The sequence below is a fragment of the Canis lupus genome, chromosome 26, assembly GCF_011100685.1.
Source record: "Canis lupus familiaris isolate Mischka breed German Shepherd chromosome 26, alternate assembly UU_Cfam_GSD_1.0, whole genome shotgun sequence".
Lineage (NCBI taxonomy): Eukaryota > Metazoa > Chordata > Mammalia > Carnivora > Canidae > Canis > Canis lupus.
This window is the reverse complement of record NC_049247.1, coordinates 20,294,997-20,317,352: the sequence shown is the minus strand read 5'-3', so window position 1 is coordinate 20,317,352 and position 22,356 is coordinate 20,294,997. Positions and strand designations below refer to the sequence as shown.

General features: G+C 46.8%; 1 protein-coding gene across 1 annotated transcript in view; it reads right to left on the bottom strand.

Annotated features, from left to right (window-relative positions):
• SEZ6L (seizure related 6 homolog like) overlaps window positions 1-21,964 on the bottom strand; it is a 189,684-nt gene extending 167,720 nt beyond the window's left edge. Inside the window, exons 1-2 of the mRNA XM_038576092.1 lie at window positions 21,707-21,964; window positions 21,304-21,427 (exon numbers count right to left, since the gene is read on the bottom strand). Coding sequence (XP_038432020.1) covers window positions 21,304-21,427; window positions 21,707-21,964 — 382 coding nt within the window. The remainder of the gene's footprint in view (window positions 1-21,303; window positions 21,428-21,706) is intronic.
• Between the last annotated feature and the right edge of the window lie 392 nt (window positions 21,965-22,356).

Here is a 22,356-nt window from a genome sequence, read left to right as displayed (position 1 = left end):
ACGAGGAGCCAAGACCTGCAGGAAAGGTGGTAAAGGACTCAGGAAATAGGACTATTTTACCCATTAGGGCCTGAGGCCGACAAGCTTTTTAAGAGCCCATGAAAATGTCTGAGAGCTAAAAACAATATATTAGCTCCAAAATAGAAAAAGAAAACTGTGCAAGCAGAATTAATAAAGGCTTAAATTAAATGGGCTCCATAACCTACCATCATGTCAACCTCAGTATTTCTGAAATTTAGTGTTCATAAAAGTTCCATTATGTTTGAAAAGAGTTGATGGGTTAGAATCTCATTTCACAAGAATTTCTGAGTATTCTTGATGATTTGTCAAGAAATTACAGATAAATGTAAATTGAGAGCGTTACCATAGTAACAAAATAATTCCAAAAGCTGACTTTCATATTTCCTTTAAAATGCATCAATAAAAATGCATTTAATTTGTATGATATGATGTGAGTTTGGGACTCCAAAATAAGGTTGCTTAGGGCAAACCAAAGTCTTAAAGTAGCCTTACATAGGATGAGCTGATGAATGGACAGGTTGATGGATAGATGAAAGAATGTGCATATATGTATAGACAGATGTATGGATGGACGGATGGATGGACAGATATGTATAAGGATAGATGAACAGGTGGATAGATGGATGGATGGATAAATGCATGGACTGATGGACAGGGATGGATAGGAGGGTGGAGGGTGGATAGATGGATAGATAGGTGACCAAGTGGATGGAGAGATGGATGGATGGATGGATGGATGGATGGATGGATGGATAGGTGGATGGATGGAAAAAGAGATAGATAAAGTTACTGATTCAGTAGCAGTTCCTACCTCAGTGAGGTAGTGGATGTGCCCTGACTCCTCACTTTCAAGCTGTTATTAAAATCATTTAAATTTAGTCACAAAACCTTGAGCACAAGGACTGAAAGAGTCCCAAGAGACCCTCTAGGACAACATTGTTCATCTTATAGGTGAAAACACTGAAGGTCAGAGAAAGGAAGGAACTTAGCTGGTGGCACATTTTCTTTGCTCTCATCAAACAGGAGGTTGTTGCTTAAATGTTTGCCTTGTGGAGAGACCCGGCAGATGCCTGTTTCTCAGGCACAGTACATATTTATAGGAAAGAGTTTCACAACTGATGACAGCTTGCCACTAAACTAATAGGTCTCGGTCTTGTTTCCTGCACACTTCCCTTGCTATCTCCTAAAGAAGGCAGACAAGTGAATGGCAGTGCTGGGTCTGTGCTACAACTACTTTGTAGCCATAGCTGAGAACTGTATCTGCTTAATTCACACTCACGTTAACTTTTTAAAAATATTATTTATTTATTTGACATAGAGAGAGAGCAAGCACAAGCAGGGGGAGCTGTAGAGGGAGAGGGAGAAGGAGACTCCCTGCTGAGAAGGGAGCTGGATGCAGGGCTCAATCCCAGGACCCTGGAATCATGACCTGACCGAAGGCAGACGCTTAACCAACTGAGCCACTCAGGTGTCCTCACACTCACATTATCTTACTTTAGCACATCCTCAGTCCCTTCCTGAGTCATTAAACCATCAGTTGAGACATGGTAGAAAAAAAAAGAAGCCCTTTGTTCTTCCACATATTAGACTTCCCTGTGGCTTTTCTCTTGGTGATAGCATTAGGATTTTCCTTCAGGAAACCACCATACCTGACCTTAACCCATGTGTTAGGGGAGCCCAGAACCAGCCAGCCACTCAGTTCCTACATCATGCTAGCTCCAGTGATTGATTCAAAGATGAGCATATGTACAAGTCTGACTACACAATACATATATGAGCCCACTTAATCCTCTCTATGATCCTGTGAGATAGGTACTATTATTAAACCCTTTTAAAGATGAGAGAACAGAGGCACAGAAAAGTTAAATAACTTGCCGAAGATTGTATAGCTGACATGTGGCAGGGATGAGGTTTGAACCCACGTGGCCGTATTTAAAGTCAGCACGCTTAATGCTGCAATGTCCCACCTTTTAGTACTTGATGTATAGCGTGTCCTCCAGAAATACCAGTGGATGAGTTTTATCAGAGATGCTAAAAAATATAAACATATATTTATTTGCTCCCATTAAGTGCTTAATTGACAACTTCAACATGACTTAATCCCTGGGAGAACTGGATTTAGTGACCTCATGTAACTTTATTTTTTTTAAAGATATTATTTATTTATTTGAGGGAAAGGAGCTGAGGGAGAGAATCCCAAGCAGATTCCCCACTGAGTGTGGAGCCTAACACGAGGCTCAATCCCACGACCTCAACATCATGACCTGAGCAGAAAACAAGAGTTGGACGCAGAACTGACTGAGCCACCCAGATACTCTGACCTCATGTAACTTTATACATAGGGTGACTCACTTTTCTGGAAATTTATTTCATGGTCACTCTGGCTATGCAGAAGCTACCAAGAACTATGAGGAGGTAAAGAATGAAATCTTTCAAGGTCAAAAATGCTGCCAAAAGTCAGCTCTAAAGCTGGTGGGAGTTATTCATGGAAGAGTCGCACTCTGATCTTGCACAGTTTTACACAAATGTTATCTGTTTTCTCAGCTCAGAGTAATTTAGAAATGGCAACCTAGATAAAAGTCTGTGTAGCATTGAGGAAAGAGCTGTTAATTCAGGAGCTGGATTGACCTAGAAGAGTACCCCAGTCCTAAAACTGACAAATGAAGGGCTTTACCTCTCTCAGCCTCAGTTACCTTATCTGTAAAATGGTGGCAATAATACTATCTACCTCGTGCTATTTCTTTGAGAAGGAAATTAAACTATTGGTACAAAGTACCCAGCACTTAGTAGGTCCTTGCAAAGCTATACCCATTATGATCAATGAATGATAAGTTTTTCATCCCTCCTCAGGGTCAGTATCCTCGTTTATAAACTATGGATTATAGCAAGAGTCCTCTTGGGGAATTTTACAAGGTTGTTGGACAGGGTAGTAAGGTAATGGAAATAAAAATGCTTTTTAAATGGCTAAATGCCACTTAAGTGCAAGGCAGTATTATAGTTATTACTACTACAGCAGTAAGAATTATACTATTGTTAATAGTTATTACTATTAGTCATCATTATAACCACTGCTATAAAGGAATATAATATTAGTCCTTAGGATACTGCAATATTTCACAATAATCTCCTAGGTGAAGAGTGACCACACTGAAAATGAACACCCAGAACTGTGGCCTTTCTATCAAACAGGAATTAATAGCAATAGCACCTCCTTTGTAACTGAAATGAATTAGACAAGCATCCCGCTGTACAAGGAGACATAGACAAAAACCAACAACCGAGTATAAAGTGGCAAGTACCTCGCAGAGCAACTGCCAAGCACAAGGTAACAGCACAGTAAATTCCATATAGGAATTCCATAGGAAAACTATGAGGGGCACCTGGGTGGCTCTGTGGTTGAGCGTCTGCCTTTGGCTCAGGGTGCGATCCCAGGGTCCTGGGATTGAGTCCCACATTGGGCTCCCTGGAGGAAGCCTGCTTCTCCCTCTGCCTATGTCTCTGCCTCTCTCCTTGTGTCTCTTATGAATAAATAAATAAAATCTTTTTTTTTAAAAAAAGGAGTAACTATGAGAGAGGTAGATTAAAGATGGCTGCCAAGTCTCTACCACTCACATCCAGAGTGGGGTTATTTCCCCTCCCTTTGAATCTGAGCTGGCCTCGTGACTTGTTTTGACCGACAGAATGCAACACACAACTTTTAAAGATGTTCCTTAAGAGATCTTCAGCTTTTGCCCTTGCTCTTTTCTTCCCCTCTTAGAATCCCACTGCCATGTTGAAAGAAGCCCCAGCCACACGTGGAGGCCACATGAGAGGAAACTGAGATGCTCAGGTGGTAAGCAGCTCAAGCCGCTAGATGTGCAGCTGACCCTCTTGGCATTTCCAGCCCAGTCAAGCTGCCCTGTTACTGTGACTCTGTCCCACACCACATGGACCAGAAGAATCACCAAGCTGAGCCCAGTAGAACTGCAGAATCACATAATAAACAGAAGGTTGTTATTTGAAGCTACTATGTTTTGGGGATGGTTTGTCACGCAGCAATAGCTAACCGAAACAAAATGGATATGAGTGCTCCAGTGAGATGTTCCTAATCCCAGAGAGGGGCAGGGAAGGCTCCCTGGAAAGAGAGCGTGTGGGAATCATATGGGATTTGTGGGTTAAGCAGGTGTACAAGGGTCCTAGCTTTCACTCACAAGTCAACCCTCTTCTCTACTTGATGCTTCTGAGTCCAAAGCAGGTTAGTGATAAGAAAAAGAATTCTAAAATCTTCTCTCACCCGGATAATTGTTTCTCCTCTTTAGGGATCAGCCCCACTTCCCTGGCTCTAAATCAAAATGACAGGGCCTCCAAATTGGTTCAGGTGCTCATGCATTTGTAAAAATGTCTTTTGCTAGAAAAGGCCTGGTATGTCTAATTTCTGCCCCGAGCACATTTTTATAGTTAAGCTATATTATAAATGGCGTTTAATTTACCCAGGCCTACATTCAACTGAGAGCCAGTGATAATATATATGAGATCCTTTTGTACAGTCTGATCAGGGTTTGGGAGGAGGGGAGATGTGGATTTAATCATCTTTGTCCGAATTTATATTCTTTTCTTCCCCTCTCTGCTGCTTTTTCTATGTTCCAGCCACCATGGGAAGGACAGTGAGAGCCTTTCAAAGCACCAGGCCAGGTTCAAGGGGGCAAGTCTGTGGATGAGTCGAGGTTTTAAACACAGTCGAAAGGTCAAGGGTTGGGAGCCCTGTGGACTTCTGAGCAGGCTCAGAGCATTGGCCTCCCTTCCACTGTGGTTGGAGAGAGATGGTGCCAGTAGCGGTGGGCTGGCAGAAATGAACTCAATGAACTTTAGCTGGGAAGCTGGGGACAGGCGAACCTGTCTCATGATGAGGAGTGAGGGGGTGGGATTATTCTTTCAAATCCTGTCTGCAAAGGCCTCCTCACTAACCCTCTTCACTTCGTAGAAGCTTTATCAAACCAGAACAAGCCACTCCCCTGCTTACAATGAGCTTCTGAGGGCAAGAGAATAACCTCCCTGAACACCTCCCAGCAGCCCCCCTGCCCTACAGGATCTGGCCCACCCACCTCTTCACTTCATTTCGCCCTACTTCCTTCCCTGACCTTGATACTCTGGCCACAATAGCTTTCTGGTAGTTCTTCAAATGCCTGAAACCCTGGCTAGTCATCCAAGGAGAAGCCCGAAGGTTGCATCCTGAGTGCTAGCTAAGGCATCCCTGACTCAGCCTGTCCCCAACAGGTGCAGAAGTAGAAAAGAGGCCTGGTGGTAGCAATAATTCATGTCAGGGAGGCTGTCCCAGTGCCTGGCAAGTTCGGGCCTGGATCATGGGAAGTTGAATGTGATTGATCACACATAGGGTGCACTTATTTGGCTCATTAAAAGAGTTAACTAGGTTTCCAAAGGCAAGAGGAACCAGGAGACCAGGACTGTCTGGGAGAGAGAACACGGTGGGCTAGAAGTAGACTCCCACCACCATCCATACTACAGGGAGGCAGCATATTCTTTCCCAGTCACTCAGACACGGATGTGAATCCCAGCTCTGGGTCTTGCCAGCTGTGTGATCTTAAGCAAGTCACTCAATCTCTCCAAGCCTCAGTGGCTCCTGCTGTGAAATGGGGATCATCAGACTTTATGGAGCTGGACTGTTCTGTGGCTCATATGAGGGAATATGAGGAAGAGGCTTAGCATGTGACTGGCTTATAAATGGTAAGCATAATCATTATGAACAAAGGAATCATAAAGGGTCATGGCTTAGAGGTCGAATAATTCAGGCACAGTAACTGATGCCTCAGAAACCTCTGGAAGAGACAACATGTGGAGCTTCCTAGGCAGTAGGGAGGGGATAGCCAGAGTATCTGGTTTTTAAAAGCTCCCCATGGCCTTTCAAGTCACATTTTGGAAAATACTGATAAAGCCCTCCTCACTAAATTTAAAGATGGAGAAACTGAGCCCAGAGAGGGACAGAGATGGGCTCAAGGTCACACAGTACATCTTTGGCAGCTGTGTCAGTTCCAGATCACAGATCTCTGACTCTGGGTTGGGTGGTCTTTCTGCTGGTCCAGGCCAAGGGGTTGTATTAAGTCAGACTGGGATGCCTGGCCCTAGCTGGGGCCCCATGGGTAGTGTGAGGGACTGCCACTCAGCTCATGCTCTTGGAGGTCACAGAAGCTCTCAGAGTCCTTGGGTGTCTTTTTATCCTCTTCAAGTACACAGTGCCCCTGAGAATGTCTGATGTTCCCTGGAAACTCTCCATCTTGTGTACTATCACAGATTAACACACCAAACCCCTTCTCCCTCATTGCAAGGTGGACCATCATTTTACCCCATGATGTAAACATTGAATGATCAGCATGTAGGCAATGCAGCCCAGCAATGAACTATTAATGCATATTCACTGAATAAATGAATGAACAAACATGCTGAATTGGTGAATAAATGAAAGATCATAGAGAATATAAGTTCATTGAGGGTTGGCGTTGTATAGTACACACATTAAATATTTGCTGTTTGTGGCTGAATCAGTGAATCAGGCCCCAAATTGCCCACAGACTAGTGGGAGAAACAGGGGTATAAGCAAAACTAAGACTAGGGAGCCAGTGAAGATAGCTTGACTTGGGGGAATTTGGGGTCTTGTTCCAATCACAGGAAAGAGGCCCAAGAAGGAGAAAGGCAAGTTACAGACTAAAATGAACTACATGGTGCCATTTTGTTAAGAATTCAAAGTGTATGTGCCCCAATTAGGGCCATTCTATAAAATAATGGGGTCTGTATTCTTCAAAAACACCAATGTCAGGAAACATGAAGGCCAAGGAATCATTCCATCATGGAGTCTCTCTGACCCTCAATTCCTTCATCTGAAAAATAGGACTAATCTTCTATATCGCTAGCCCCTCAAAATTGTTTGCAGCAACCTAATCCCATAACGGGTATCCTCCGCCACATGCAGAGAATAAATTACTATTTTTATTACTACTCAGAATAAAGCTATCCCAGGACCTGAAGGAATTAATTTGTTTTCGGCCAAAACTCATTAATTGATTGTCCAAGTTTATGCATTAAGGAAATAATGGGTATATTATTTATGCACATACACACGCTCTGCTATGTATTGGCAATTCTGCTCAAAATGTATTTTCCCACGTGTGCAAGAGAACAAAGAGCCAACATATTGTTGCCATAAGTGAAGTTAGTAACATTGCTCTCAGTAGGTTTTCCTGGAGTTCTGGCCTCTGTTCCTAAGAAGTCTGGGATAGTTAAAGAAGGTTCTCTTAAAGTGATATATCTACTTGGCCCATGAAAGAGTCTCACCTAAAATTTTTTTTGTTTTTTTTCTAGAGATGATTGGGTACAACCAAACCACTTCACAATATGTAGATACCAACCAGGACTAGTGACCCTGGGAATGCACCTTTCCCAGCCCTGGTCCCTCAGAGAGAGCTGCTTTCTGCCTAGAAGTCACGGGCCTACATGAGAGAGAGAGAGGAGAAGAGAGAGAAAAGAACTTGCAGATCTGAGTCATACCTGAATTGGCAGAATGATTGCATGTTAGGTTCTCCGAGGGCAAGGTTATGCCTTATTTACTTCTGCATCTCTAGTGCCTACCAAGTGCTTGCTAACGAGTGGAAGGTCTTGAAGGAAAAGAGAATAGATCTTGAATGAATGAAGGAATCCTAATATACCAGTGCTTAGCCATCTGAGCCCCAGCTTCCTTATCTATAATCAAATGGCTATAATAGTCACCCTCGAAGACTCTGCTAGTAATTAAGCAAGATTCTATAAATGAAGCCATGGCAGGGATTCTAGTGCATTATGGGAATTCGTTTTCTTCTCAGTCTTTCTAGGGATCTACTTTCTTTAGAAACAGGGAGACATAGTGGAGAGACAAGACAGATAAGACCCAGACATTGCCTTCTGGAGGCCCCTGATGGCAAGAGGACTTGCCAGGGAGGACCAGGCTATGCCCACTGGTTCTTTGTCTGGAGTTTTGTGGCTGATCTGAGATGAACCTTGGTCATTAAACACCAGCCAGTGAGTAATGGGTTCACCCATCCAGACCCTTCCCTTCTTTTTTTTTTTTAATTTTTTATTTATTTATGATAGTCACATAGAGAGAGAGAGAGAGAGGCAGAGACACAGGCAGAGGGAGAAGCAGGCTCCATGTACCGGGAGCCCGACGTGGGATTCGATCCCGGGTCTCCAGGATCGTGCCCTGGGCCAAAGGCAGGCACCAAACCGCTGTGCCACCCAGGGATCCCCAGACCCTTCCCTTCTTAGAACCTCAATTTTATTAACCAAGATAACAAAATACCTTACATTGGGAAGCAGAGGCTAGATGTAGCTGCTCTAACAGCAACACTCCTATCTGAATTCCTACAGAACATCCTATCTCTAGGGTTTGTTCAGTTGCAAATTCTGTTCCAGCTAGGAATGACACACCAAGTCTCTCTTTCTCAAGACTCTGGGGAATAGTTGCTCACTCACTTACTCATAGTAGTATATATACTGAGTATCTAATTTCTTTTTAAAAAAATATTTATTTATTTATTTATTTATTTATTTATTTATTTATTTATTCATGAGAGACACACAGAGAGAGGCTGAGACATAGGCAGAAGGAGAAGCAGGCTCCCTGTGGGGAACCTGATATGGGACTTGATCCCAGGACCCTGGGATCACAATCTGAGCCAAAGGCAAATGCTCAACCACTGAGTTACCAAGGTGCCCCTTCAATTTCTTTTTTTAAAAGAGATTTTATTTATTTATTTATTTATTTATTTATTTATTTATTTGAGAGAGAGAGAGAAGGCACGAGTGGAGAGACAGAGGAAGAGGGAGAAGCAGACTCTCTACTGAGCGGGAAGCCCCACGAAGGACTTGGTCCCAAGACCCTAAGAGCCCAACCTGAGCCAAAGGCAGATGCTTAATGGACTGAGCCATGCAGGTACTCCCTGAGTATCCAATTTCTGTCGGGCAAAGTGCTAATCTATTGATGGAACATTCCCTATTTTTGTCTTATACCAACTAGATGAAAAAGGTACAGTTATTTTTCCTCCTATACTGTTTCCGTTAAGCACAAACAACTTGCTGAGGGTTATATGGCTCATTAAGTGACAAAGCTGGGATCCAGACTCAGGCTTCTGTGGTCCTAACTTCTGAGCTCTTGGCTACTGCCATATGCCCAGTGAGCACCTGCTGACTGCTCAATGCACCACATTCTGAGCTACATGTTGGTGACATAGGCACAAGGTGTTCTTAGTCTGGGAGGAGGACAACCATGTGTTAGCATGCATACTAATAATAAGCACTTCCCACACATTAATTAAGAAGGATTACACTTCAGGATTCATTCATTCCAGCCTCTGCATTTATTGATCTTCTGTTTTCTGGGAGATGGACTGCTGATTGAGAGGGAAATGTGATGCATCCCTTGCTTTGGAAGACCTCATTGTCTAGAAGAGGGGAGAAAGGTTTTCAAACTCTTGCATCTGTGGGGAAGTGTCTGATAGTGATGGTAATCCATTTGTGGATGCATCCCATGATTGACACCTGCTCTGCTTTACCACGAGTCCAGGTCCTGGGCTTGTAATAACTCCGGGAGGGTACACAGTGAGACCGCGTCCTTCTGATTCTTCTGTGACATCAGTCATAGGATGTGATATATGTTGAATACGTATATGATAATGATGATATTGATACCATCAATATTGTCTAATATTATATATGTTACTCTAAGTATTGAATGTCTACTAGGTACCAGCCACTATTCTATGTGTTTTACAGGGTCAACTCATGAGTTCTCACTACTTCCTGTGATGTGGGTCCATTGATCATTGTCATTTCGCAGCTGAAGAAACTGAGGCCCAGAAAGTTCAGCACTTTGCCTAAGCTTACACTTTTTTTTTTAAGATTTTATTTATTGGTTAATGAGAGACACAGAGAGAAAGGCAGAGACACAGGCAGAGGGAGAAGCAGGCTCCACGCAGGGAGCCCGAAGTGGGACTCAATCCCGGGACTCCAGGATCATTCCCTGGGCCGAAGGCAGGCGTTAAACCTCTGAGCCACCCAGGTGTCCCAAGCTTACACATTTGAATTAACAAGAGTGGTCTGAGGCTTTCTTTAGAAACAACAACAAAGTGTTGCTTTTAACCCGGACTGAAGTAAATGCATGCAAATGAGCCCCAGCACATCATTTTTTATTTATGCCATAAATTAGGTAAATTTCCCTTCCTGAAGCCCTGGAAAACTAGGACTGATTCCACATATTTTGCATTAATTTCCAAGGTGGTTGGACCCAAATTAGCTTTACAACTTGGTAAACTTGCCTTCGAGGTGGTACAGAGGTAGAGGTCTGATCAGAAGTCTGCAGGTACGAGGAGTCAGAGGAGCTTTGTCCATTTCTTTTTGCTCATTGCTTTACAGTTTAATGGTGCACTTCCACATCCCAGGCTGCCAGGTATAGCTGTATAGATTGTGCACTGCTTACCTTCAAGGGCGGGGGACCATTCACCTACACTGCTAGAGAGGGGCAGGGAGTTGACATAGGAATTGCAATCTCACAATTCACTCTATGGGAGAGGCACAGGAAGCATTACATTCTCCTTTTGCAGATGGAAACTGGAGCTGAGTTGATCAAACCCCTTCCTCCAGCAACACACAACACAGAAACTCCAGGGTTGGGGTCCACATCCAGGCCTGTCTCCATTCTATGCCAGTGCTGAGTCCACCACTTTCAGAATGTATACTCTGAGTACATTCTTTTAAACACCTTCTCCCTCTGTTTCCATAATATTAAAGCTCTGAGGAAATCACAACATTACATAATAGCAGCATTACTAAAACCATGCAGAGAACCACGTTTGAAAAAAAAAAAAAAAGCACATTTTGTTTTCCCACTAACCTCCACAATTGCTCCTAAGTGCATTGCTCGCATTCCAGGTGAACCTTTCTGTGAGGAAGGGAAGGGCTCCTGGGGCCCCATGTTGAAGCTTCTCTTTACTTTCCACCCTAGATTGATTTGCAGGAAATGGACCCCTTGAAATGCCCAAATACACCAGTTCATGAGGACATGCCCTCCCACAAACGCCCACCTCAAATGATCTTTCCCTAAGCTGGCCCAAATGAGGGGAAGATTGTGCGTTTTCTGCAATTTTTTAAAGATTATTTATTTTTTACTTAGAGTGCACCAGCGGGGGAAGGGGCAGAGGGAGAGAGAGAAAATTTCCAGCAGACTCCCCGCTGAGTATGGAACCTGAGGCAGGGCTTAATCCTACAACCCTGAGATCATGACCTAAGCTGAAATCAAGAGTCAGAAGCTCAATGGACTGAGCCACCCAGGCACTTTTCTGCAAATGTTTTTGTGTCCTGTGACTCCCAAACTGGGGTCATTCATAGCCAAAGAATTTCTTTCTTTCTTTCTTTCTTTCTTTCTTTCTTTCTTTCTTTCTTTCTTTCTTTCTTTCTTCTTTTCTTTCTTTCTTTCTTTCTTTCTATTTCTTTCTTTCTTTCTTTCTTTCTTTCTTTCTTTCTTAGTCTTGTCTTCTTTCTTCTTGTCTTTCTTTCTTTCTTTCTTTCTTTCTTCTTTCTTTCTCCTTCCTTCCTTCCTTCCTTCCTTCCTTCCTTCCTTCCTTCCTTCCTTCCTTCCTTCCTTCCTCCTTTCTTTCCAACAAATGGCTGAGAATAGAGAAGTGGTAAGAGACAACTCCAGACCCCAAGGGCCTTATTGTCCAGTGAGGAAGGGAGACGAGGCAGCAGACACAATGATCTTCCCCAGCTCTTAGATAGTTTATCAATGAGGCTACAGCTGGATGAATATGGATCAAAAGAGTTCCAGAGCCACATCATGGCAATTGAAAGGGTTGAGAAAGCAACTACTGAGGTCAGCAAAGCAAGAATGTGAAATGTTACTAGTGGTGATTGCTCTACCCCAAGTAGAGACCTGACTAGCCCTGTGTTATGCCCCCCGGCAAGCTGACCACACCAGACACAGATAATTGGATTAAACATGAACAGCCAACCTCTTGCCCAGCAGGACAAGCCATATTCCTCAGGAATCTGAGCTGGGAAACATGAAGAAGCTGAATGTTAGGGGCTATGTCTGGACTGCCATGACCTAGAGCAGTACTGTCCAATAGAACTTTCTACTGAGATGGGAATGTTCTCTGTGTTGTCCAACATGGTAGCCACTAGCCACACATGGTTACTGAGTACTTGAAATGTGCTAGTGGGACTGAGGAACTCTAACTCCATTTTAAATTAATTTTAATTAATTCACGTTTAAAAGTAAATAGCCACATGTGGCTGGCTAGTGGCTATGGTATTAGATGGTGAACATGTAGAGTTTGAGCCAAGAGAAGCCATGACAGCCCATGTTTAAGTAGAGATGATGAGGGAGCTCACTGGTGAGTGAGCAGAAGGAGGCAGACGAGAGAGAGAGAGAGAGAGAGAGAGATTGAAAGAGCCAGAAGTAACTGATGTAGGGAGAAGCAGATGCCATGGAAGAGAGAAATGGAGGGAAGAAGCCCATCCCTGGAGCATCCTTGGCCCAATATTTGGGGTACCTTCTTATTCTTGATCTATCCCGAATGGCGCTTTGCTCTATAAAGCCAAAAGAAATACTAGTTCCTCTCTTGGAAGCCAGACTGATCTGAGAATCGGAGAATCAGCTAAGATTCAACAAATCATTGCCATCATTGTATCACTCTTGCTATCCTAATCATCTGAGTTAAGTGACTTGTCTAAGATCACACAGGCTGGAGCCATTATCTGTCACTCCAGAGTCTGTGCTCTTTACTTGCTGGGCTCTTAGTCCTGAGTCAATGCTCCATTTTGGTATCCCAACTCACTAATTTATGACACTAAGCCTTGGCACATGCCTACCCTCAAACTGAGAATGGGTGAGACCAGACAAGGAAACCATCACCCACTGGCTCATACCCACCCCTCTGCCCTGTAGGACTTGTCCCAAGCTCCAGACTGTATCCACCCACCTTGCTCTGACTTCCAGCCTTCGGATAATCCCTGGCATCCAGCTACTGGCCCAAGGCTGAGCCTGACTCCATCATCCATGCCTCAAGCAACGCTTCCCTGGCTCTCTACACTGCACGCCCTCACTGGGTTTCTCAATGAGCCACTCTCTACAATCTATGGTGAGAGCAGAGAAGCACGGAGGGGGCACCTGGCCTGGGACCTGCACCTCCCTGAGCCTCCATGGTTGATTCTTGCTTGCTTGACTCAGGCCATCTGCTTGGATGGCACCATTCCCAGGTGTGAGCTGGTCTGCTAGTGTTTCAAAGATTCAGGTGCCAAGTCAGCACGGGAGGGAGCTCCAGCTTGACTTCAGTTTCTGCTAACGCTCTTTTTATGCAGTCACTCTGCCATGGATGGCCACACAATGTAAATATCCAATTTGGGTAATGGATACCATTGGTTCGATGGAGACAGATGTCTTAAGGCTTTCCATGGATCTCAGAACATACACTGAGAAGAGCAAGGATTCCACTGTTAGGAGAAGGATAAAGTCCCTTTAGAAAGGAAGTCAGAAAACAGGAGTCAGAGGTGCTAGTCCTGGCTCTGCCACTCACTTGCAATGAGACTTTGAGTGAATAAGTCCTTTCTTTGGGTTTCTTTCCTCAGTAAAATGAAATTATCAGGGAACGGATTGAGGCAGGCCGAGAGTCCATCCAAAACTGCGAAGATCTGATTAATATGACGGACTCCAGGAAGGGTACCTTGCTAAGTTTTTCTGCAGAGCATGTCAATACCAAGCCCCCCTTCAACACATCACCTCTGGGAAATGGACAGCTCATAGGACTATGACCCCCACATGAGGCCCACTGATGGCTTGGAGCGACCAAGCTGCTCGTCCAGGGTCATGCAGCTAACAGAAAACAACTCTAAGCATGGGTTTTTAGTAACTTTGCTGGTTTCTGCAGCTGTAGCGGATCCAAGAGAAGGCAGATTCTATAACACCCAGTGTCGTGCCTAGAAAATTTCGATTTTAAAGTGAGCTAAGCCACAGGGTAAATAATTACAGTCACTATGCCCTTTGGAAAGAGACATGGCTCCGGCAGGGAAGTGCTGAGTGGCCCGCCCTGCGGCTGTGTGTTTACACAAAGGTTGCTGTTGTTTTTCACAAAGTGTCTCTCTCTCCCTCCTCATCTCATTCCTCTCTCTCATCTTTCGTTCTGTAGAATTCGTTGGTGATTTCACATTTATTAGCTCACTAATTTTCCTCCTAGCAATTCCTTGAGGGTAGGACAGTCTTGTTATTTCCAGCTTTCAGATACGGAACCAAGTCTCCGAGAGGCTGCCCAAGAGCACACAGACATATATGTGCTGCTGAATTGAGCATAAGAGCACACGGACATAAAAGAAAGAGGCATCAAATTCAGATCTTTGGACTGATGCTGCCTCCCCACAACTGATATGAAGATGAAAGGTAATTTAGCATAGTTTTACGAACATGGTGAGCCCTACACTGGGTTAGATACCAGCTAAGAGACATATGGATGAGTAAGCTTTGGTTGACAGTTTAGAGGGAGGCGTGTGAAGTGGTAACTCATGCATTACAGTACATGAGTTACCTATATTGAGGGATAAAATGTGATGGGGGGGGGCAGGTCAGAGTATGATTTGTAAGTAGCGCAGAGCGGAGACAGCCAAAGGAAATTCTCACAGAAAAAGACAATTAATTACTGGGTTTTGAAGGGTGAATAGAAGTTCACCAGGTGACTATTGGTAGCAATAATGGTAACTTTTTATTGAGTGCTTGCTATGGGCTACACATATCTACCCACTCGGACTATTCATAACGATCTTGCAAGGGAGACAGGATCGGTCAGTCAGGCCAAAATGGTCCAGAGCACTAAGTGCATAGCTCAAGGTCAGGCTGCTCAAATCAGCCACCTGGACATTTAATCTTCAACTATACAAATTCCTAAAATGACTGTCCAGTTTGAAGGAACTGCGTGGCAAGAAGGATGTTGCACCCAGGAGCCATCAGGGGGAGTATTGAAGGTTGGGAAGAACTGTTTCTCCTCTTTGTGAGCTGACTTGAGACACCTGACATTTGCCACTAGAGGAGGAAATATTTCCTATCCCAGAGTCTAGTCAAACCGCCCTAATTTCTGGGCTTGTGTCTGCTCTTCATTTGGTCATTGTTATGTGGTACCTCATATCCTAGCATCTAGAACAAACCTGGGCTTTGGAATCAAATAGTCCTAGGTTTGAATTCTGGCCAAATCATGCATTGCTTATAACACCTTAGCAAGTGCCAATACCTTTCCAAGACTCAGTTTCCTCATTTGTAATATCTGCTTAGTGACATCACCTGATAAGGTTGGGTAAGGATCACATGAGTGAATACATAGGGTAAATACATGGACAGTTCTCTGGCACAGAGTCGACCCACACTAAATGGCATAAAGCGTGCTATATTTTGCCATTCTTTCGTAACAAGCCCAAGAAGAAATGCATGGGAGTGCCTAGGGTCTTGAGTCTTCCATGCCGGCACCCATCTCCCTGAAGCTTGATTTTCTGGTATGCATAAAGCATCTTAACTCCCATGTCTCATCCCAGCCCTGTGAGGACAGCTTTGTGTATGTGGCTGTGGTTACTGTGATCCATTTTTACAGATGAGAAAACTGAGGCTCATAGCTAGGAGATGATTGAGCTTAGGTTCCTGACCTTAGGAGATTACAGAGACCAATTTTCTACACTTTTACATTCTTCGTTAATGGTTGGGTGGCCTGGGAATAAGTGAAATTAGAAACAGTCAGAATTTCAAAGCCAGCCAACAAACCAGCCACACTGCTCACTCTTTGTGGTCTTCGCTGGGAAGAATAATCCCTATGCTCTCTTTTTCTTGTTTTGTTTTGTTTTCTATTTTTCTTTCTTTTTCTCTCTTTCTTTCAGTGATATTAAGGGCTTGGGGAAAAATCCTTGTTGATTTGAGTCTCTGTCCTGCCAGGTTTTAGAGTTTGGTGAGCCAGGGTTTAGACCCACCCAGCCTGACCGCATACTAATGATAAAGTTGTGCACACATTTCATTGGGAAATACAGCAGGACCCACCTCGGAAGGTGCTGTGCCCAGCACTCAAGCTCCCATGCTCAGCGTCAGACTATCTGGATTCAAATCTTAGGTCATCTGCTTGACGACCTTGAGCTTTTTGAACTAAACAGCCCCTCGAAGCCTTGGTTTCCTCATCCATAAAATAGAGAGAAATTGTAGAGATTAAATCAAATAACCTATGCAAGTGCCTAACGAGTATTCAGTAATAGTTAGATACGACAATTATGAACGAAATCACCCACACATACATTGTAACCTGTTTCAATTTATGACTCACTTATTCGACCAGTTTTCCGTGAGAGCTTACTATGTGCCAGGAACAGTGGTGGGCAGAGGGTACACATCCAGCATGCCTCTGACAAATATTTATCAGCTCCTGTCACATATCAGCAAAATCTGCACATGAGCTTGGGGAATGCAGAGAAGAGGCAACTGTGACGTGCGGCATTAAAAAAAAATTGATTCCTGATTGCAACCACATCTCGGCTTTGTGACTCTCGACACACTGCTTGACCTCTCTGTGCCTCCACTTTTCCAATCTCTAATGTGGGGATGATAACCGCATCTATTGGGGCCATTGTGAGCATTCTCTGAACGAATCCAGACAAACCACTTACCACAGGGCTTGGAACAAAATCAACTCTCCATGAATGCTGTTTTCATTGTTGAGACACAGTCTCAGTCGTGTTGTAGTAAATTACATCAGGCAGGTCCACGAGAATCGAGAATCGGTCTGTTCTCTCCGGGACCCCCGCCCCCCTCTTCACCAACGCCAAAAGGCTGCTACTAAAGAACCAGAGAATTATGCAAATATGCAAATCCAGTGAGGCAGCCTTTACCCAGCACTGTGGCTGCCTTTGGTACTCAGCAACTGGGACTGGCTGTCTTCAGAGAGGATTCCTTTGGTGTCATCACAACCTCTAGTGGACAACAGCGTACACGGCGCCTCACAGGCCTTTGTTCCAGCCTTCATCTGCCAGCTGCTGAGCCCAGGAAGTGCAGGGGAGGAGTGGGGAGGATGGGCATGTCTGATGATTTCTTTCCCCTGTCAGGCTGGGTGCCCACCTGCCTGCCCCTCCCACTCACTCCTGTTTCCCTCTCTCTAATTCCACCCATGTGTGATGTGCTCCGAAAAGGAAGCCTGCTTCAGAATCTTCACTACCCCGCTGTTAGAAAACCCCTCCTCAGGCTGCTGGTCCCTGTCACATTCTTGCAGGGCCAGTCCCTAAGCTATCCACTCAGGGAAGGCTTCATCGACTCTCTGGAGAGAATGAACCACACCCACCTGTAAGAGCCCACAGCACTCTGATAGCCGCCTCCTGAAGCAAGGATCACAGGGCATGGATGCTAGTGATTTACTTCTGATCTCCCTTGCTAGGCTGCCACTCCTAGGGCAGGGACCTCATCATACGACTCCGTGTCTCCTGTGTCCCACGTGGGTGCCTGCACCCTACCTTGCTGCATGCATAGAAGTGCTCAGTAAATGTTAAATGAATTGAATGAGTAAATGTCTTCTCCAGAAGATTCTCTCCTTATATCTCCTTTCCAACCATTACACTGCCATCCTACATCTCTGGTACCATGGACTCTGCTTCCTTCCTTTTGGAAGGAAGGGCGCCTTGCACCAGGCAAAGAAAAATTCTCACCTGCCACAGGTAACATATAGGTACCTGGGACTACACACTATCTCACCTCCACCCCTCCTACTTTGACCTAAATTGTCCAGATATTTATGCCAACATCTGCTTCACACCAACTTCAGGGGATTCGCTCTCTTGGTGCTTAATAAGAGGGGCAACTGCATTTTGGAAAGCAGGGAAGAAGAAAACGGAGGAACATTATTTGAGCATCTACTTTGAGCCAGGTGCTTTACAAGGAAGTATTATGTAATCATTGCAAGCATCCTTCCAGACTGGGACCGCCTTGCCCCCCCCCCACCCCCATTACACAGATGGTAAAATGGATGCTCAGAGAAGAGAATTCTGCTGAGGTCACACACTCATAACCAGTAGAGCTGGACCTGGACCCAGGTTTTCAAAGCCACAATATTTCTTTTCCAGAACCTATAAATCTAATACCAGCACCCAGCTCAAACTCCCCAGAACAGCCTTGCCATGGCCTCTTTGGTGTTTTTGCAGTTTGGCTCCATAAGGGAAACCACAGACTGGCATAAAAAAGGGCAGCTGGACTCTGTATTCTGAGGCTGCCTTTTGTGGAGCATTCTCCTGTCTTATCATCTTTTCCTTCCTCTTTTTCACTGCATGTCAAGTGTCATCAGTAACTTCTCTGAGAAATAGGAATCAGTTGTAGGAAGCAGAAAGGGGCGGGGGTAGAGGTGGAGGTGAGGCCCGTCTTTAGAACTCCTCTCTGCTGACCTTTGGCTCTGCACACACCTGCTGGTTACAAAGGTCAGACTTCGGCCCCTCTGCCCTGTCACCAATTACAGCTTTGAGCGCCCCTAGTGGAGGTCTGCAGCACACCAGAGGACCAAACAGGGGGACCAGTAGATTGAGTCCTTTTGAATAGCTTTTTGAATTGCAGGAACGAATGTATTTGTGAGCAAAAAACACAAAACAAGCTACTCTGATCAGGAAATATCCCTTTGCCTTGGAAGAGGGAGGAAGGAACGTAACAGTATTTCCTAATGACTAACCAATTCTTCTTGTGAACACAAGAATTCCTCAAGTTTAGACAAGGTGGCCCCTGGCAGGAGCAGCCAAACTCCTTGGAAAAGAACGGCAATCCATAATGAAAATAGTTGTTAAGTGAATTTAACAACAACGCACATTAGGGACTAGAGGAGGCAGCAAATTTGAGTCTTATTGAGCAATATTGAATTTGCTTTTATTAATTCAAGAGAAAAAGAAAAGAAATGACACTCAGGCTCTGTAGTCATAGCACGTAGCTACAATTATTCCCCATGTGCATATCTTTGACAATAAGAAGCCTCTTCAAAAACAAGTTATACTTTATACTTATTCATGCCTTACAGCAAAATGGCCCAGAGAATCACGTGACCTGCATAAGAATGTAGCAACAAGTCCCTTTCAAGTATTTACAAATCCCCCTCACTGCACAGGCAAACAGGACTAGCTTGCAACCCTGTATTCGATGTACAGCTCTCCTGACTTTAGTGGAAGTGGGGGCTCCAGGTTAAAATAGAATTTATTGTGAGAGGTCAATGGTTTCCAAATGCACCATCAGAATTGGCAGTGCTATTGGCTACTCCTTCCTTACCACTCAGAGTCTTGGAGTCAGAAGCACACGGTTATTAATGAGCCTTCTGAAGTAGTACATCAGTTGACTTTTAATTTGGCAGTGACCTGAAGTTAATTAAAAATATATGCTGGCTAGCTGTTGTGTTGAACAGTTGGAAAAATAATATGAATGTCTTAAAAATTAACACACACACATTTTGTGTTTGAGGCCAGTGAAGGAAGCAGGATATGAAATCCTTGTCTCAGATGACAATTCAATATGTGCCATTAAGACATTTTTTTTTCCCCTGGAGGGTGGTGTATTGGAGAGTGTGGTCCTCAAAGGTAGACTCACTTTAGAAAAGCCAGCAAGACACTCGGTAGCTTTGGGTTCTTCGTGTTAGTCACAACACAGATTCAAAAGGGGGATGAGGGAGGGAGATGTGGACCCTGTTCAAGGCCACCAAACCATTGTTGGAAGACAGCTAATTAAGAAAGGGCATGCTGTGGTGGAAACGATTTATTTAAACTAATTCTCTTCCCCCATCTTTCCCAGAGAAATTGTCCAGACCTGGTGTAAATAGTGAATATTATTGCTTCATAAAAGGGGGGTTCTTTAATTATATGCTTTGTTAAACAAAAGGTGATGAATTATTTCCTTCGCTCTGCACTCCGGGGCTCCACATTTAAGGAGAAGGGAGTGGGGCATAAAATGCCTGATTTATGCTGAGGAGGGCACTCCAGGCCGTGGGGAAGAGTCGCAGGGACGGGACCCGGAGCTAGGGCCCACGGAGCCGAGAGCTGTCCGCGGCCTTTGGTGCTGAAAGCAGGTGCGCGCGCCAGGTGTCCAGAACTCCCCGGGGAGAAAGGCAGCGCCTGCACCCCGGTCCAAGACGGTCCAAACAAGAGACGAGGTTCCAGATGGGGAGGGTGTGCGCCCTCCGACTGTCTTCAGCCTGGGCAGACCCTGCAACTGCCTGCTTATTTTCCCACGTGAGGAGCGCGTTTCTGAGAGCGGGAGTTGGACCTTTCCACAAGGGGAGGTCGGGTGGTCTACCGACGCTTCCCTCCACTTTGGGGTCTCCGAGTGAACTGATTAAGCCTTCAAAACTCTTGGGGTTAGCTCTGGGTGAGTGAAGCGCCCAACCCCCCAACACACAACTTTTTCCTGGGGGACCTCAGCGGGGTGGAGAAGAGGGTGCGGCTCCCGGTCTGGGAAGGAGGAGCAACCATCCTCCGCAAGCACGTGGTGGGTGAAACTAGCACCCTCCACCTCCTCAATTCCTAATAGTGTTAGAGACATTAGATTGTCGAGAGTGGTGGTGGTGGCGGCGGCGTTGGTGGTGGTGGGGGAGAGTGTCCGCTCAGGTTGCCAACTGTGACCTGACCCCTCTCCCTCCCCCGCCAAGTTCGGAGAACCCTAAGGCCCCTCCACCGGCCTCCAGGCGAATGCCACACCCAAGTTCGGCATCCAGACCCTTGGTTGGGATCGGTCCAGGGACCCGGTCCCTCGGGGCAGCCTAAACCAAAACGAGGCAAGTGGTCCTAGAGTAGGAGGGCGCGGCACTATGAGGCCCCCACCCCCCACCCCCAAGACGCACAGTTGGAATCTAGTCCTCAGTTGCCGGGCGGGTCAGCTGGCCCCCTTCTCGTCCTCTCCCCGAGAGGGTGACAGTTATCTGGCACCCAGCCCCGGGTGCGGTTGCAGAGAGCTCCGGGCATCTGAGGTTTGGAGGCGACCCCACTCCAAGGAGATTCTCCGGGGCTGCAAAGGGGAGTCAGCCCGAGAGGGAGCCCGCCGCAGAAGCAGGGAAGCACCGGAGTCCTTCAGGCGCATCCCGCCTCCACACTTCCACCAGCCCGGGCCGAGGGGACGCGGTTCCCCGCCCCGGGTTGGGGCGGCTGCCCCCGCTCTCCCTCCGCGGCTGCTCCGCGACCCCCCGCCGCCCGGACTCGCCGCAACTTTGCCCCCTCCCCCGCCCCGCCCCTCGGGGCGCTTACCTGCCGCCAGAGCTGCCGCGGGGCTCCCAGGAGCAGGGCGAGGAGCAGCGAGGTCCCGCCGAGTCCCGCGGCGGGCGGCCGGGCCGCGGGCATGGTGGCTGCGGGGGGCGGCCGCGGGGGCCGGGGGCCGGGGCGGGGGGAGGCGGCGGGCGCGGCGCGGGCGCGGCGGGGGGCGCGGGGCGGGGGCCGGGGCCGGGCAAGCCGGAGCCCCCGGGCGGACGCGCGCTCACCCCGCGGTCGCTCTGGCCGAGCTGCGCCGGGCGCGGGCGGGCGAGTGAGGAGGAGCCGGCGAGCGGGCGGCGGGCGGGGAGCGCGCGGGAGGAGGGAGGGGGCTGGGGCCGAGCCTGTGCCGCGCGAGTGCGGCGAGGGAGGGGGGCGGGCGGCGGGGAGAGGGCCGCCGCACCCCGGGGCCAGCCTCCTCGCCCGCCCCGCGAAGTTTAACGCCGATTCCCCTGGCGTCCCGTGGGCCGCGCGTTTCCTCCCGGAGGATGCTCGCGGCAGCCCTGCGCGGCCGGGCGGGGCCGGAGAGCGCCCTGACCATTTTCCAGACGGCGACAGGGAGGCCTCCAAACCCAGCGCAGCCTTCGGCCTGCGAGCAGCCTAGAGCTTTCCATCGCTCGGCCTCCGGGAGGGATCCCGGCCCCAGTTCCCTCAGCTGCATGGCAGCCCTCCCAGGCCCCTCTGGGCCCCAACCAGCCCTCCGGGCGGCCAGCCTCCCGTGTTTCCAAAGTGAATCCCGTAACCTAGAAAGTCTCCAACTCTGGGGGATCTGGTGAGAGCTGTCAGTCTCCCTAGAACAATACAAATGGCCATGGAATTGTGCGTCCAATACGTGGGGCGGGGGTGGGGGTGGGGGGTCCTATCCCTGTGAAGCTCAACCAGGACCTAGAAATTAAAATGTATCTGTGTTCTCAGCCGAGTTCCATCCTTCACATCCCCTTTGTCAACGGGGCGCCAGAGCTGGCCAAGGCTTCCTCTGAGCTCAGCCCCTTCTCGCTGCTGTATATGCGCCCTTCCCCCACCTGAGCTGGAGTTCAAGGCCCACCCTCCATG